A 14,957-nucleotide genomic window follows, 5' to 3' on the forward strand; every position below is an offset into this window, starting at 1 on the left:
TAATCGTAGGTCATTCATTTTATTTTCCAATGATTGCACATTAGCCAGTAGAACGGATGGCAGTGGGAGTTTACTCGCTTGCCTACAGATTCTCAGAAGGCAGCCTGACCTGCGCTTCCTTTTCCTCTGTCTTTTCTTCACGCAAATGACAGGGATTTGGGCCTGTTCTTGGGAAAGCAGTATATCCTTCTCGTCGGTCTCGTTAAAGGAAAAAGCTTATTCCAGTTCGAGGTGAGTAATCGCTGTTCTGATGTCCAGAAGTTATTTTTGGTCATAAGAGATGGTAGCAGCAACATTATGTACAAAATCAGTTTAAAAATAAATTACCAACAACTCCAAAAAACTAACAAAATAGCACAGTTGGTTAGAAGCATGTAAAACATCAGTCATCCTCTTCGGCGCCATCGTAATCATCTCATATGTATATGCTCTATTCTATACTATTCTACTGTATCTTAGTCCATGCCGCTCTGACATCGCTCGTCCATATATATATATATATATATATATATATATATACTCTTAAACCCATTCCTTACTTAGATTTGTGTGTATTGGGTAAATGTTGTGAAATTGTCAGATATTACTTGTTAGATATTACTGCACTGTCAGAGCTAGAAGCACAAGCATTTCGCTACACCCGCAATAACATCTGCTAAACACGTGTAGGTGACCAATCATATTTGATTAGATTTGACACTCTGTTAAAGGTCCCCAAAGCACACACATCCTGGGGTTGCTCGTCTTTTCAGTTCGCTGAAGCCAGCGACTGGAACAAGCTGCAACAAACACTCAAACTGGACAGTTTTATCTCCATCTCTTCATTCAAAGACTCAATCATGGACACTCTTACAGGCAGTTGTGGCTGCTTTGCGTGATGTATTGTTGTCACTACATGCTTGACCTTTGTGGTGTTGTCTGTGCCCAATAATGTTTGTACCATGTTTTGTGCTACTACCATGTTGTGCTGCTGCCATGTTTTGTTGCTACCATGTTGTTGTCATGTTGTGTTGCTACCATGTTGTTGTCGTGTTGTGTTGCTACCATGCTGTGTTGTTGTCTTAGGTCTCTCTTTATGTAGTGTTTTGTTGTCTCCCTTGTCATGTTGCGTTGCTACCATGTTGTTGTCATGTTGTGTTGCTACCATGCTGTGTTGTTGTCTTAGGTCTCTCTTTATGTAGTGTTTTGTTGTCTCCCTTGTCATGTTGCGTTGCTACCATGTTGTTGTCGTGTTGTGTTGCTACCATGCTGTGTTGTTGTCTTAGGTCTCTCTTTATGTAGTGTTTTGTTGTCTCCCTTGTCATGTTGCGTTGCTACCATGTTGTTGTCATGTTGTGTTGCTACCATGCTGTGTTGTTGTCTTAGGTCTCTCTTTATGTAGTGTTTTGTTGTCTCTCTTGTCATGTTGTGTGCTTTGTCCTATATTTTTATATAATTTTTAAAATGTTTAATTCCATCCCCGCAGGAGGCCTTTTGCCCTTTAGGTGGTAGGTGGTCATTGTAAATAAGAATTTGTTCTTAACTGCCTAGTTAAATAAAGGTTAAATTAAATAAAAATAATAACATCTCTCATGTCTCTCATATAGCCTGTAACAAACGTCTAATGCACTTTAGTATGGTCAGTGTGTAAACATTGACTTGTGGTTGAGGGAGCAGCCTGCTTGCTGTTGCTGTTGCTGTTGTTTCAATGTAAAGTCTCCATCACACCTGACAGCTTCATTTGCATTTTGGTACACCAGAACTACATTCATTTCCAATGAAAAGCTGCGTTTGTCCTGCAGCATTGCGTTGCCGAGGCAGTTGCAGTGCGTTCTGTGTGGTGCGCACGTTGGATTTATAGAACTTAATCAAACTTATGCATCAAACTGTATGTGTAGTCGGCTGGACAGAAACGGTAGCAGAAAGGTGAATGTTGAACTTTTGTTACCCACATATCCAGATGATGCTGCATAACATTTTGCGCAATGACGCTGTCGGTGTGACCGAGGCGTAGGGAGGTTTAATACCAATATTCTGAGGTAGAACACATGCTGCTTTGATCCTAGAGGTTTAATACCAATACTCTGAGGTAGAACACATGCTGCTTTGATCCTAGAGGTTTAACACCAATACCCTGAGGTAGAACACATGCTGCTTGAGGTTTTATACTAATACTCTGAGGTAGAACACATGTTGCTTGAGGTTTAATACCAATACTCTGAGGTAGAACACATGCTGCTTTGATCCACTCCGCGTCACGACCCACTGGCTTTCACACTATTCCCTATGTAGTGCACTACTTTTGAACAGGGTGCTGTATAGGAAATAGGGTGCCATTTGGGACTCACAATGGTGACTGAGGAAGAGAAGTCGAACACATGGTGACTGAGGAAGAGAAGTCGAACACATGGTGACTGAGGAAGAGAAGTCGAACACATGGTGACTGAGGAAGAGAAGTCGAACACATGGTGACTGAGGAAGAGAAGTCGAACACATGGTGACTGAGGAAGAGAAGTCGAACACATGGTGACTGAGGAAGAGAAGTCGAACACATGGTGACTGAGGAAGAGAAGTCGAACACATGGTAACTGAGGAAGAGAAGTCGAACACAAACAAAACATATGAAATGTAAATATTGCATCATTCGTCTCCCAAAGTGAAAAATACATACTTGGAAATGGAGGTACAAAAAACATACAATTCCCCTAAGAAACATAACAGTTATTACCTCTTATACAGCCAGAGTTAGTTTAGCTGCTTCTCTCTTACCTCGTATATAGCCAGAGTTAGTTTAGCTGCTTCTCTCTTACCTCCTGTATATCCAGAGTTATAGAGCTAGTTCAAATGGGAGAAGCTGGTAAACTAGTCACAATGCTTGTGGCATGTCGTTGTCTGTGTCCCAAAATGCACCTTGTTCCCCATATAGGGCACTGGTCAACAGTAGTGCACTATATAGGAAAAACAGTGTGCCATTTGGGACCCACACCGCCTATATAGCCGGGTTTTAACTCAGTGTAGCAGTGAAAAACTGCTGCCAATGTGGAATTGATTATACTTAAAAGCGAACAGGAGATTTTCTGAAGAAAGAAAAGGGGCCTATGTGTCATGTTAATTGTCATCTGCTTTCACATAATGGTACAAAAACCTCTTTAACTCTGAACAATACGAGCCGAGCGTCCTAGTAAACCTGAAGTCATTACTCAAAACACATGCCTGGGAATATAACAGAGACTGCATCCTCAATATCACCTTATTCACTTTATAGTGCACTACTTTTGACCAGTGCACTACTTTTGAGCACTTTATAGGGGATAGGGTGCACTATAAAGGGAACATGGTGCACTGTATAGGGAATAGTGTGCCACCTGGGACATTCTGTGCTCAGAGACTGCAACATTATGGACAGTACAACATTCTGGGGAACACAACATTTTGGAGAGCACAACATTCTGTGGAGAACAACATTCTGGGGAACACAACATTCTGGGGAACACAACATTCTGTGGAGAACAACATTCTGTGGAGAACAACATTCCGGGGAGCACAACATTCTGTGGAGAACAACATTCCGGGGAGCCCAACATTCTGTGGAGAACAACATTCCGGGGAGCACAACATTCTGTGGAGAACAACATTCCAGGGAGAACAACATTCTGGGGAGTTTCAGACCTGTGTTCAAATAATATTTAAAGTCATTTGAAATTGTTTATCTGTGCTTGCCTGGTGCAAAGGACCCATTAGAACAGTTCCACAATTGCAAACTCCTCCCATCTGGCACTCCATATTGTCTAAATCAAAAGCATAAAGTATGTGAAAGATTTCAAACAGTATACTCTTACAAAAAAGGGCTCCAAAAGTGTTCTTCGGCTGTACTGAGTTCAAGTACACTCAAGTACACTCTCAGAAAAAAAAGGTGCTATTGAGAACCTTCTAAAGTTTTTTGGCTGTCCCCATAGAAGAACCCTTTGGTTACAGGTAGAACCTTTTGTGGAAAGGGTTCTACCTGGAACCAAAATGGGTTCTTCAAAGGGTTCTCCTATGGGGATTGTACTTGAACTCATGTCTGGCATGCAGTGAAGTATTGGAAACTGAGGGAAATATAATAGAGTAAATGAATGGATGTCAGTTGGCAGAGACTTGGAGAAAAGCCTTTGAGGATTTTTCTTCTCTCTAGAAATATCTTTTGCTTGTTCTGTTATTCACACAGGCCCTCGGCTCTGCAACAATACAATGCCCCATTGTCAAAACCAGCCAGGTTCAGGCACTGTACCGTACACAATGCATGGTAGAAATTGTCTTGTCAATATTTAGCATATGATTGATCTCTTTCCCAAAAGCATTATGCAGGAATTCATGTAAAGTACCGTTTTAAATTGTCACATGCTTTGTAAACAACAGGTGTAGACTAGCAGTGAAATGCTGACTGGCCCTTCCCAATAATGCAGAGAGAACAATAGAAATGGTAGAAGAAGAAGAATACAAGGAATAAATGCACAATGAGTAACAATACCTTGGCTATATACACGGGGCACCAGTACTGAGTCGATGTGCAGGAGTACGAGATAATTGAGGTAGATATGTACTGAGCATACTGTGTAGGTAGGGATAAAGTAACTAGTCAACAGAATAGATAATAAAGTGTATGTGATGAGTCAAAACAGTCAGTGAAGATAACCAATAGCTCCCCGGTCTAACTATTTAACTCACTATTTAGCAGTCTTATGGCTTGGGGGAAGAAGCAGTCTATGACATGGGGGGGTCTGGAGTCTTTGACAATTTTTTCAGGGCCTTCCTCTGACACCACCTGGTATAGAAGTCCTGGATGGCAGAGAGTGGTCGACCTTGTGGTCGAATGCCAAGCAGTTGCCATACCAAGCGGTGATGACGCCAGTCAAGATGCTCTCAATGGTGCAGCTTAGAGAGGATCTGAGGGCGTAGATGTTCCTGTTGTCCAGGTGAGAGAGGGCAGTGTGGAGTGCAATAGAGATTGTGTCATTTGTGGATCTGTTGGGATAGTATGTGAATCTGTCCCAACGTCTGGCCACGCGGCCTTGTGAATGTTAACCACGTCTTTCTCACATCAGCTACGGAGAGCGAGATCACACAGTTGTCTGGAACAGTTAGTGCTCTCATGCACGGTTCAGTGTTGCTTGCCTCAAAGTGAGCATAGAAGGAATTTAGCTCGTCTGGTAGGCTCACGTCACTGGTCAGCTCGTGGCTGGATTTCCATTTGTAATCCATGATAGTTTGCCACATCCAATGAGCATCAGAGCCAGCGTAGTAAGATTTGATATTAGTCCTGTATTTATGTTTTGATTGTTTGATGACTCGTCTGAGGTCGTAGAGGGATTTCTTATAAGTGTCCAGATTAGTGCCCCACTCCTTGAAAGCGGCAGCTCAAGCCTTTAGGTCTCTCAGTGAGGATGTTGCCTTTAATCCATGGCTTCTGATCTGGATATGTACGAACGGTCACTGTGGGGACAACGTCGTCGATGCACTTATTAATGAAGCCGGTGACGGATGTGGTAAACTCCTCAATGTTATTGGATGAATCCTGGAACATGTTCCAGTCTGTGCTAGAGAAACAGTCCTGTAGCTTAGCATCCGCTTTATCGGACCACTTACGTACTGAGTAGATGAGGTAGACTGGTACTTCCTGCTTTAGTTTTTGCTTGTAAGCAGGAATCAGGAGGATGGAGTTATGGTTAGATTTGCCAAAGGCAGGGTAAGGAAAGCTTTGTATGCACCTCTGTGTGTGGAGTAAAGGTGATCTAGAGTTTTTTTCGCCTCTAGTTGCACAGGTGACATTCTGGTAAAAATGAGGTAAGACAGATTTCAGTTTCCCCACTAGGAGCGCTGTCTCTGGATGTGTCTTTCCTTGCTTATGGCTCTATACAGCTCGTTGAGTGTGGTCTTAGCGCCATAATCGGTTTGTGGTGGTAAATAGACAGCTTTGGAAAACAATATATGAAAACTCTCTTGGTAAATATTATTGTCTGCAGTTTATCATTAAGTATTCTAACTCAGACGGGCCAAAACCTTGAGACTAACATTAGAGATTGCGCGCCAGCTGCTGCTAACAAAGGGAATGTCACGGAATTCTAGAAGTGGTGGGTGTAGAGTCAGGCGCAGAGAGCAATACTTCTAAATGAATGCGTTTATTTCGCTTGGTCTAGCCAACAAACAGGCAATGACCATAAAACAGGTATGTCTTCAAAAACCAGGAAAATAACATACAACAAATTACGCAGGAGAAAAACAACTTCACCACTGACAGTAGGAATAAGCCCGCACACAAGCAGGCTGGAAGTTTAAATAGATGATAAATTAACCAAAATAAGCAACCGGTGAAACAAATCAAGACAAAACCAACAGAAAAAGAAAAAGGGATCGGTGGCAGCTAGTAGACCGGTGATGACGACCGCCGAGCACCGCCTGAACAGGGAGAACCGCTGACCGCCGCCTGAACAGGGAGAACCGCTGACCGCCGCCTGAACAGGGAGAACCGCTGAGCGCCGCCTGAACAGGGAGAACCGCCGAGCGCCGCCTGAACAGGGGGAGGAGCCACCTTCGGTGGAAGTCGTGACAGGGACATACATACACCTCCCCTTTAGCATTTCCTGAAGCTGCCGTTCGGTCTTGATGATGTATAGAAAAACAGTTAGATGTACATATACTATATATACAGTATTATCCATGTCCTTGTTCAGCCACGACTCTGAGAAACACAGGATATTACAGGTCCTGTTGATATTACATCTGACCGGAAAATACATGTAAATATCCTGAGTGCATTGAGTTATACAGTACCACATGGCAGTTTTACCATGTAAATATCCTGAGTGCATTGTGTTATACAGTACCACATGGCAGTTTTACCATGTAAATATCCTGAGTGCATTGTGCTATACAGTACCACATGGCAGTTTTACCATGTAAATATCCTGAGTGCATTGTGCTATACAGTACCACATGGCAGTTTTACCATGTAAATATCCTGAGTGCATTGTGTTATACAGTACCACATGGCAGTTTTACCATGTAAATATCCTGAGTGCATTGAGTTATACAGTACCACATGGCTGTTTTACCATGTAAATATCCTGAGTGCATTGAGTTATACAGTACCACTTGGCAGTTTTTACCAGCCATTGTTATTCATTGATTTACCCTCACACATGCATTAAGCAACCATTATTTACATGACATCTTTACGATGCTTACATTGGCTCTTCTGTACTCTCGATCTGTTTCTCTGTAGCAGTGTTTTATACACGTGGGACGTATTTTACAGTAATCACCACCATCAATTCCCATTGGCTCAACTTATTCACTACTCTCTCATACTCTTCAAGATGTATGATATCAATTTCTACGGCCTGGAGACGTTGGAGATGTTTATAATGAACATCTATCCTGCTGTGCCCCCCTGACTTGACTCAATGTGGAATGCACTCTTGCCAGGAAATCAGAACATGCATGTCTGTGAATCATAGGTGGCCTACCCCTCTTTTCAACCCCTCTTTTGCCCTTGGAACAGCCTCAATTCGTCAAGGCATGGACTCTACAAGATGTCGAAAGCCTTCAACAAGGATGCTGGCCCATGTTGACTCCAATACTTCCCACAGTTGTGTCAGGGGCGGCAGGGTAGCCTAGTGGTTAGAGTGTTGGACTAGTAACCGAAAGGTCTGTCGTTCTGCCCCTGAACAGGCAGTTAACAGTTAGTTCCTAGGTTGTCATTGAAAATAAGAATTTGTTCTTAACTGACTTGCCTAGTTAAATAAAGGTCAAATAAAAAAGTTGGCAGGATGTCACTTGGATGGTGGACCGTTCCTGACACATACCAGGAAACTGTTTGGAAACATCCAGCAGCGTTGGATTTGGTGAAACTTCATGTATTCGTATTGTTTACAAAATGTACAAATACAAGGAAATGTATGGTTTGAACATGTCTTTAATGTTTATTTGTTTAGGTGTTAGTAATACGTGTAAATACATTTGTGTTTACATCATTAAGCCTTTATGCATGTGTTGTGAATTACCAAAGGTGTCAGGCTTTATATTAAGTACAGCTTCATATGATACAAGGCATTGATGTAGTCGGAAGTTTACATACACTTAGGTTGGAGTCATTAAAACTCGTTTTTCAACCACTCCACAAATGTCTTGTTAACAAACTATAGTTTTGGCAAGTCTGTTAGGACATCAACTTTGTGCATGACAAGTAATTTTTTCCAACAATTGTTTACAGACAGATTACTTCACTTATAATTCACTGTATCACAATTCCAGTGGGTCAGAAGTTTACATACACTAAATTGCCTGTGCCTTTTAAACAGCTTGGAAAATTCCAGAAAATGAGGTCATGGCTTTAGAAGCTTCTAATTGATATCATTTGAGTCAATTGGAGGTGTACCTGTGGATGTATTTCAAAGCCTACCTTCAAACTCAGCGCCTCTTTGCTTGAAATCATGGGAAAATCAAAAGAAATCAGCCAAGACCTCAGAAAAACAATTGTAGACCTCCACAAGTCTGGTTCATCCTTGGGAGCAATTTCCAAATGCCTGAAGGTACCACATTCATCTGTACAAACAATAGTACACAAGTATAAACACCATGGGACCATGCAGCTGTCATACCGCTCAGGAAGGAGACACGTTCTGTCACCTAGAGATGAACGTACTTTTGTGCAAAAAGTGCAAATCAATCCCAGAACAACAGCAAAGGACCTTGTGAAGATGCTGGAGGAAACAGGTACAAAAGTATCTATATTCACAGTTAAACGAGTCCTATATCAACATAACCTGAAAGGCCGCTCAGCAAGGAAAAAGCCACTGCTCCAAAATCGCCATAAAAAAGCCAGACTCCGGTTTGCAACTGCACATGGGGACAAAGATCGTACTTTTTGGAGAAATGTCCTCTGCTCTGATGAAACAGAAATAGAACTGTTTGGCCATAATGACTATCCTTATGTTCGGAGGAAAAGGGGGAGGCTTGCAAGTCGAAGAACACCATCCCAACCGTGAAGCACGGGGGTGGCAGCATCATGTTGTGGGGTTGCTTTGCTGCAGGAGGGACTGGTGCACTTCACAGAATAGATGGCATCATAAGGGGGGGGGGGGGAAATATGTTGATATATTGAAGCAACATCTCAAGACATCAGTCAGGACTGTAATGAGCATGGGATGCAGAGTAACCACATGCTATAGCTAAAATTGTGTGGGTGTATCATATGGAATCCCAACAGTCCTTTATGTTAGATTATTTTATTTAACTAGGCAAGTCAGTTAAGAACAAATTCTTATTTACGATGACGGCCTTCCAAACCCGGACAACACTGGGCCAATTGTGCGCCGCCCTACGGGACTCCCAGTCACGGACGGTTGTGATACAGTCGGGATTCGAACCAGGTTGTCTGTAGTGGCACCTCTAGCACTGAGGTGCTGTGTCTTAGACCACTGCGTCACTTCCTCACCTTGAAAGTATCTATGGGCCAGAAGAAACTGTAATCTGTGGTTTGGTTTTCCCTAAACAGCCCCTACAAACTTTATCCACCTCTCGATACAAATAAATGGGAGTGATAGTGGCATTTGTGCAATTGTCAAAATGTCAAGGCCAAATCAACTCAAATGAACTCCATATTTGGTTTGATGTTATTTAAAGGTGATTATGACATAAATAATACTAATAAACATGCACACATGCCCCTATGACGTCCCTTAATAGTTTGAAAGTGGATGGGAAAAAATGAATGAAAACTGAACCATGGAATATAGTTTCTCCTGTCCCATAGACCACTTTCAGCTGTTGTAAATTCCTGAACTTCCCCTTTAATATACTCTCGGATTTACATTTTAAATGTTTTCCACGGTCGTCCTCCTCTTCATCTGAAGAGGAGAGGCGAGAAGGATCGGAGGACCAAAATGCGGCGTTGTATGTGTTCATGATGAATATTTAATGAAAGAAAGTACTGAACACTGAATACAAAAACAAATAACGACTGTGACGCTATAAATGAGACCTGTGCTGCCACAAGCAACTAACATAGACAATCACCCACAAACAAACAGTGCAACCCAGGCTACCTAAGTATGATTCTCAATCAGAGACAACGATTGACACCTGCCTCTGATTGAGAACCATACTAGGACGAAACATACAAATCCCCAAATCATAGAAAAACAAACATAGACTGCCCACCCAACTCATGCCCTGACCATCCTACATAATGACAAAACAAAGGAAATAAAGGTCAGAACGTGACATCCAGATTTGATTTCAAACAATATTCATTATTATACTGTGGAAATTGCCAATGAGATGGCTCGAAATCTTACAGATTGTGGCTTTGGGATCAATGGGGACGACTGAGTCAGACTGGATTGGTACTGTTCTCTGGGTGGGTGTTTCTGCAGGCAAAGGCGTAGAGGAATGGATCCAAACAGCTGTTGATGAAGGTCAGAGATCCAACAATTCCCCAATGGGCCTCCCAGACTCCTCTCAGAGCCTTATCCCCTACAAAGATTGCTGACAATCCCAGCAAGTTCATGACATGGTGAGGAGTCCAAAGAACGGAAAATGTCACTACTATACTGGTCACTAATCTGGTCATCTTGGGGCTCCTGAAAAACGCTGTTTGGTTCACTCTTCGGTGGAGGCGGATATAGGCCGTGGCCATGATGGAGAAAGGAACTACAAATCCCAGAACAGTCTGTAGGAGCAACACGGCCACTTGCTGAGTGTCTGACGCGAAAACAAACATACACTGGAAATGTCCATTCTCATCCTGCTTCAAACCTCGCACCACCCAATTAGGGATAGATAGGACCCCGGCTGCCCCCCACAGGACAACCAGAATTCCCCTTTCTTTTGCCACTCCCAGCAAGGCCCAAGTCTGTGGATACAGAACCTGGAGGTAACGCTGGATGCTCAGAAGCGTGATAGTCAGCAAGCTGGTGTAGATGCTACAGTAAATCAGGAAGGACATTAACTTGCAAATAGCCCAACCCATTATCCAGCTAAACAGAATGCTGTGGATCCATGCAGGAAGGGTGACAAGGCATAGCAGGTCTGATGCAGCCAAGTTCAACATCAGTCTCCGGCTCAAACTGGATAGATCGTGGTTCCGACAGAGGACAACTATCACTGCGATGTTCCCGGGTATGCCGATAAGGAAGCAAAGAGACAGGACCACGCCAGGGGCCAGACCATCACGGTTCCAAGGGATGGGTGCAGGACTGAGGAAGGAGGCATTAGAGTCGGAGGAGTTTAGGGTGAAGGAGAAGAAGGTGGAGGAGTTGTGTTGCTCCATTTCTAGCAGTGAGTCAAGATGACCGGCGAATGGCTCTGAGTAACAGGCAGTCAGATAAAATACAGTGTCCATGTGATACATGAGGTACATTATTTGCAACCGTTGTTTACCTGTACTGTGAATTTGCTAACCAAATTGAGTGTTAGTGAATAGGTAATTAGGGAAAGGCCATGTTGTCACGAAAGCTAGGAGTGGTGGGTGTGGAGTCAAACAGAGCAAGGCTTCCAATGTAGACGTATTTATTCTGCTGGGTCTAGCCAACATACAGGCACAATGACCAATAAACAGATAAGTCCCCCAAAACCAGGGAAATAACGAACAGCAACAATACATATAAGCAAAACAAAACTCTACCACTGACAGAGAGGAATAAGCCCACACAAAATCAGGTGGGCCCTGGAAGTTTAAATAGCCCCCAATTAACAACCAATAATGTACAGGTGAAAACAAGTAGGACAAAACCAACAGAAAAGAAAAAGGGATCGGTGGCAGCTAGTAGACCGGTGACGACCGAGCGCCGCCCGAACAGGGAGAGCAGCTAGTAGACCGGTGACGACGACCGCCGCCCGAACAGGGAGAGCAGCTAGTAGACCGGTGACGACCGAGCGCCGCCCGAACAGGGAGAGCAGCTAGTAGACCGGTGACGACCGAGCGCCGCCCGAACAGGGAGAGCAGCTAGTAGACCGGTGACGGCCGAGCGCCGCCCGAACAGGGAGAGCAGCTAGTAGACCGGTGACGACCGAGCTCCGCCCGAACAGGGAGAGCAGCTAGTAGACCGGTGACGACGACCGCCGCCCGAACAGGGAGAGCAGCTAGTAGACCGGTGACGACCGAGCGCCGCCCGAACAGGGAGAGCAGCTAGTAGACCGGTGACGACCGAGCGCCGCCCGAACAGGGAGAGCAGCTAGTAGACCGGTGACGACCGAGCGCCGCCCGAACAGGGAGAGCAGCTAGTAGACCGGTGACGACGACCGCCGCCCGAACAGGGAGAGCAGCTAGTAGACCAGTGACGACCGAGCGCCGCCCGAACAGGGAGAGCAGCTAGTAGACCGGTGACGACCGAGCGCCGCCCGAACAGGGAGAGCAGCTAGTAGACCGGTGACGACCGAGCGCCGCCCGAACAGGGAGAGCAGCTAGTAGACCGGTGACGACGACCGCCGCCCGAACAGGGGGAGCAGCTAGTAGACCGGTGACGACCGAGCGCCGCCCGAACAGGGAGAGCAGCTAGTAGACCGGTGACAACAGAGCGCCGCCCGAACAGGGAGAGCAGCTAGTAGACCGGTGACGACCGAGCGCCGCCCGAACAGGGAGAGCAGCTAGTAGACCGGTGACGACCGAGCGCCGCCCGAACAGGGAGAGCAGCTAGTAGACCGGTGACGACCGAGCGCCGCCCGAACAGGGAGAGCAGCTAGTAGACCGGTGACGACCGAGCGCCGCCCGAACAGGGAGAGCAGCTAGTAGACCGGTGATGACCGAGCGCCGCCCGAACAGGGAGAGCAGCTAGTAGACCGGTGACGACCGAGCGCCGCCCGAACAGGGAGAGCAGCTAGTAGACCGGTGACGACCGCTGAGCGCCGCCCGGACAGGGAGAGCAGCCGGAAGTCGTGACACATGTTTTGATGTTCTTCGTCTGTAGGAAATTGATTGGGGACTTCTGAATGTACTGTATTCTTCCTGTGAAACAACAGATGACAAGGAAATTATCTAGAGGAAGAATCTTAGATAACCAGTCAGACTAAAAAACATGTTCAACTGTAATTTTCATTGAATGTGCTTTTCAGTCCAGGACTATACTCTTAGAAAAAATGGTTCTAAATAGAACCATATAGGATTCTTTGGTTTGTCTCCATAGGAGAACCATTTTTGGTTCTACCAAGAACCCTTTTTTAATTGAAGGATTCTTCCTAGTATCCTCTATGAATGGTTCTAGTCTTTAACGTGCAAAACACGCTCTTCTTCCTTTCCAGGCATGCTCGAGCAAACACTAAAAAGTATGTGAAAGATTTCAAATAGTATTTGAACCCAGGCCTGTTGTCACGCGTGTTCTCTCTCCGGCCTCAAGGTCACCATGCTGCTCGTCAGGGCGCACACTTGTCACCAGCGTTAGGCGCATAATGACACTCACCTAGACTCCATCACCTCCTTGATTACCTGCCCTATATATGTCACTCCCTTTGGTTTCTTCCCCAGTCGTCATTGTTCATGTTTCTTGTTTTGTCCTTGTATTTATTAGATGTATGTGTAACGGATGTGAAACGGCTAGCTTAGTTGGCGGTGGTGCGCGCTAAGTGGCGTTTCGATCGGTGACGTCGCTTGCTCTGAGACCTTGAAGTAGTGGTTCCCCTTGCTCGGCTTTTGTGGAGCGATGCGTAACGATGCTTCGTGGGTGACTGTTGTTGATGTGTGCAGAGGGTCCCTGGTTCGCGCCGGGATATGGGCGAGGGAACGGTTTAAAGTTATACTGTTACATATTCACTCCCTGAACTTGCTTCCCGACTCTCAGCGAACATCGTTACACCTGTGATGTTGTATTGGAAAACTGAGATGAATAATGAATGGATGTCAACATATTAAAATAATGATTGACATATTTTCATTAAAAACATTATTTTGATTAATTTATTCATACTTTCATTCATACTATTTGGGGGGCTCCTGAATGGTGCAGCGGTCTAAGGCTTTGCATCTCGCTGCAGTCCCTGGTTCAAATCCATGCTGCATCATATCCAACCGTGATTGGGAGTCCCATAGGGCGGCGCACAATTGGCCCAGTGTTGGCCGGGGGAGGCCGTCATTGTAAATTAGAATTTGTTCTTAATAACTGACTTGCCTAGTTAAATAAAAGGTTACACTTCCGCAAGATATAGTCCCGACACAAATCTAGGTTAGCTTCCCAAGCCGGCTGGTCATTTGTTCGGTTGCCAGAGATGCGACTCAGTCTTTTTGTTCTGTATCTATGGACGCGACCCAGTCGTTCAGTCTTTTTGTTCTGTATCTATGGACGCGACCCAGTCGTTCAGTCTTTTTGTTCTGTATCTATGGACGCGACCCAGTCGTTCATTCTTTTTGTTCTGTATCTATGGACGCGACCCAGTCGTTCATTCTTTTTGTTCTGTATCTATGGACGCGACCCAGTCGTTCATTCTAAATGTTCTATTGCCATACTGGCTGGCGAAGTTCTTATCCCTTGCTTGTTAGCTAGCTAACTACGGCTAACTTAGTCACGTCAAACGCCAAAAAGACGCATTTGCATTTGTTTAAGCTGTTTTCTAGAAACATTTATTTGGATGCGTCCATAACAATGAGCTAATGAGACGCGATTTCGCCTGGCATAGAAAATGTGCTCTCTCATCGGGACACGGTTGTTCAGAGGAGCTAGCCAACAACACAGCTAACACAATCACTTCAAACACTGAAGCTTTAAAGACTGCAAACCAGCTGCACTTCATTTCGTTTGACCTTTTTTAAATTTACATTTCTTTGTATATATCCATAAAAATTATGATTTTGACTGGCTGAGAAACGCAGCCTGTCTGTCTCGCCCCTACTCCCGACCCCGTGCATTACTATGGGACAGCTGGAGATAGAATTTAAATATTGAAACAATGTTGCAAACGTCGTTAAGACGGACATCAAAGTTTAAACAAATCTCCACTGTTGTAAACTT

At 44.6% G+C, this 14,957-nt stretch overlaps 1 protein-coding gene across 1 annotated transcript; it reads right to left on the minus strand.

Moving 5' to 3' along the window:
* Positions 1-10,017: 10,017 nt before the first annotated feature.
* LOC118936926 (leukotriene B4 receptor 1-like) lies at positions 10,018-11,756 on the minus strand. Its single transcript, XM_036934579.2, has one exon. It carries the CDS (start codon positions 11,378-11,380, stop codon positions 10,352-10,354), a length of 1,029 nt encoding a protein of 342 aa, XP_036790474.2. The 5' UTR covers positions 11,381-11,756; the 3' UTR covers positions 10,018-10,351.
* Positions 11,757-14,957: the final 3,201 nt, after the last annotated feature.

This window comes from Oncorhynchus mykiss, chromosome 3 (assembly GCF_057628025.1).
Source record: "Oncorhynchus mykiss isolate SJ-2025 chromosome 3, ASM5762802v1, whole genome shotgun sequence".
Taxonomy (NCBI): domain Eukaryota; kingdom Metazoa; phylum Chordata; class Actinopteri; order Salmoniformes; family Salmonidae; genus Oncorhynchus; species Oncorhynchus mykiss.

Coding starts and splice junctions, on each gene's coding strand:
- LOC118936926 (XM_036934579.2), bottom strand. CDS start 11,380: ATGTACCTCATGTATCACATGGACACTGTATTTTATCTGACTGCCTGT.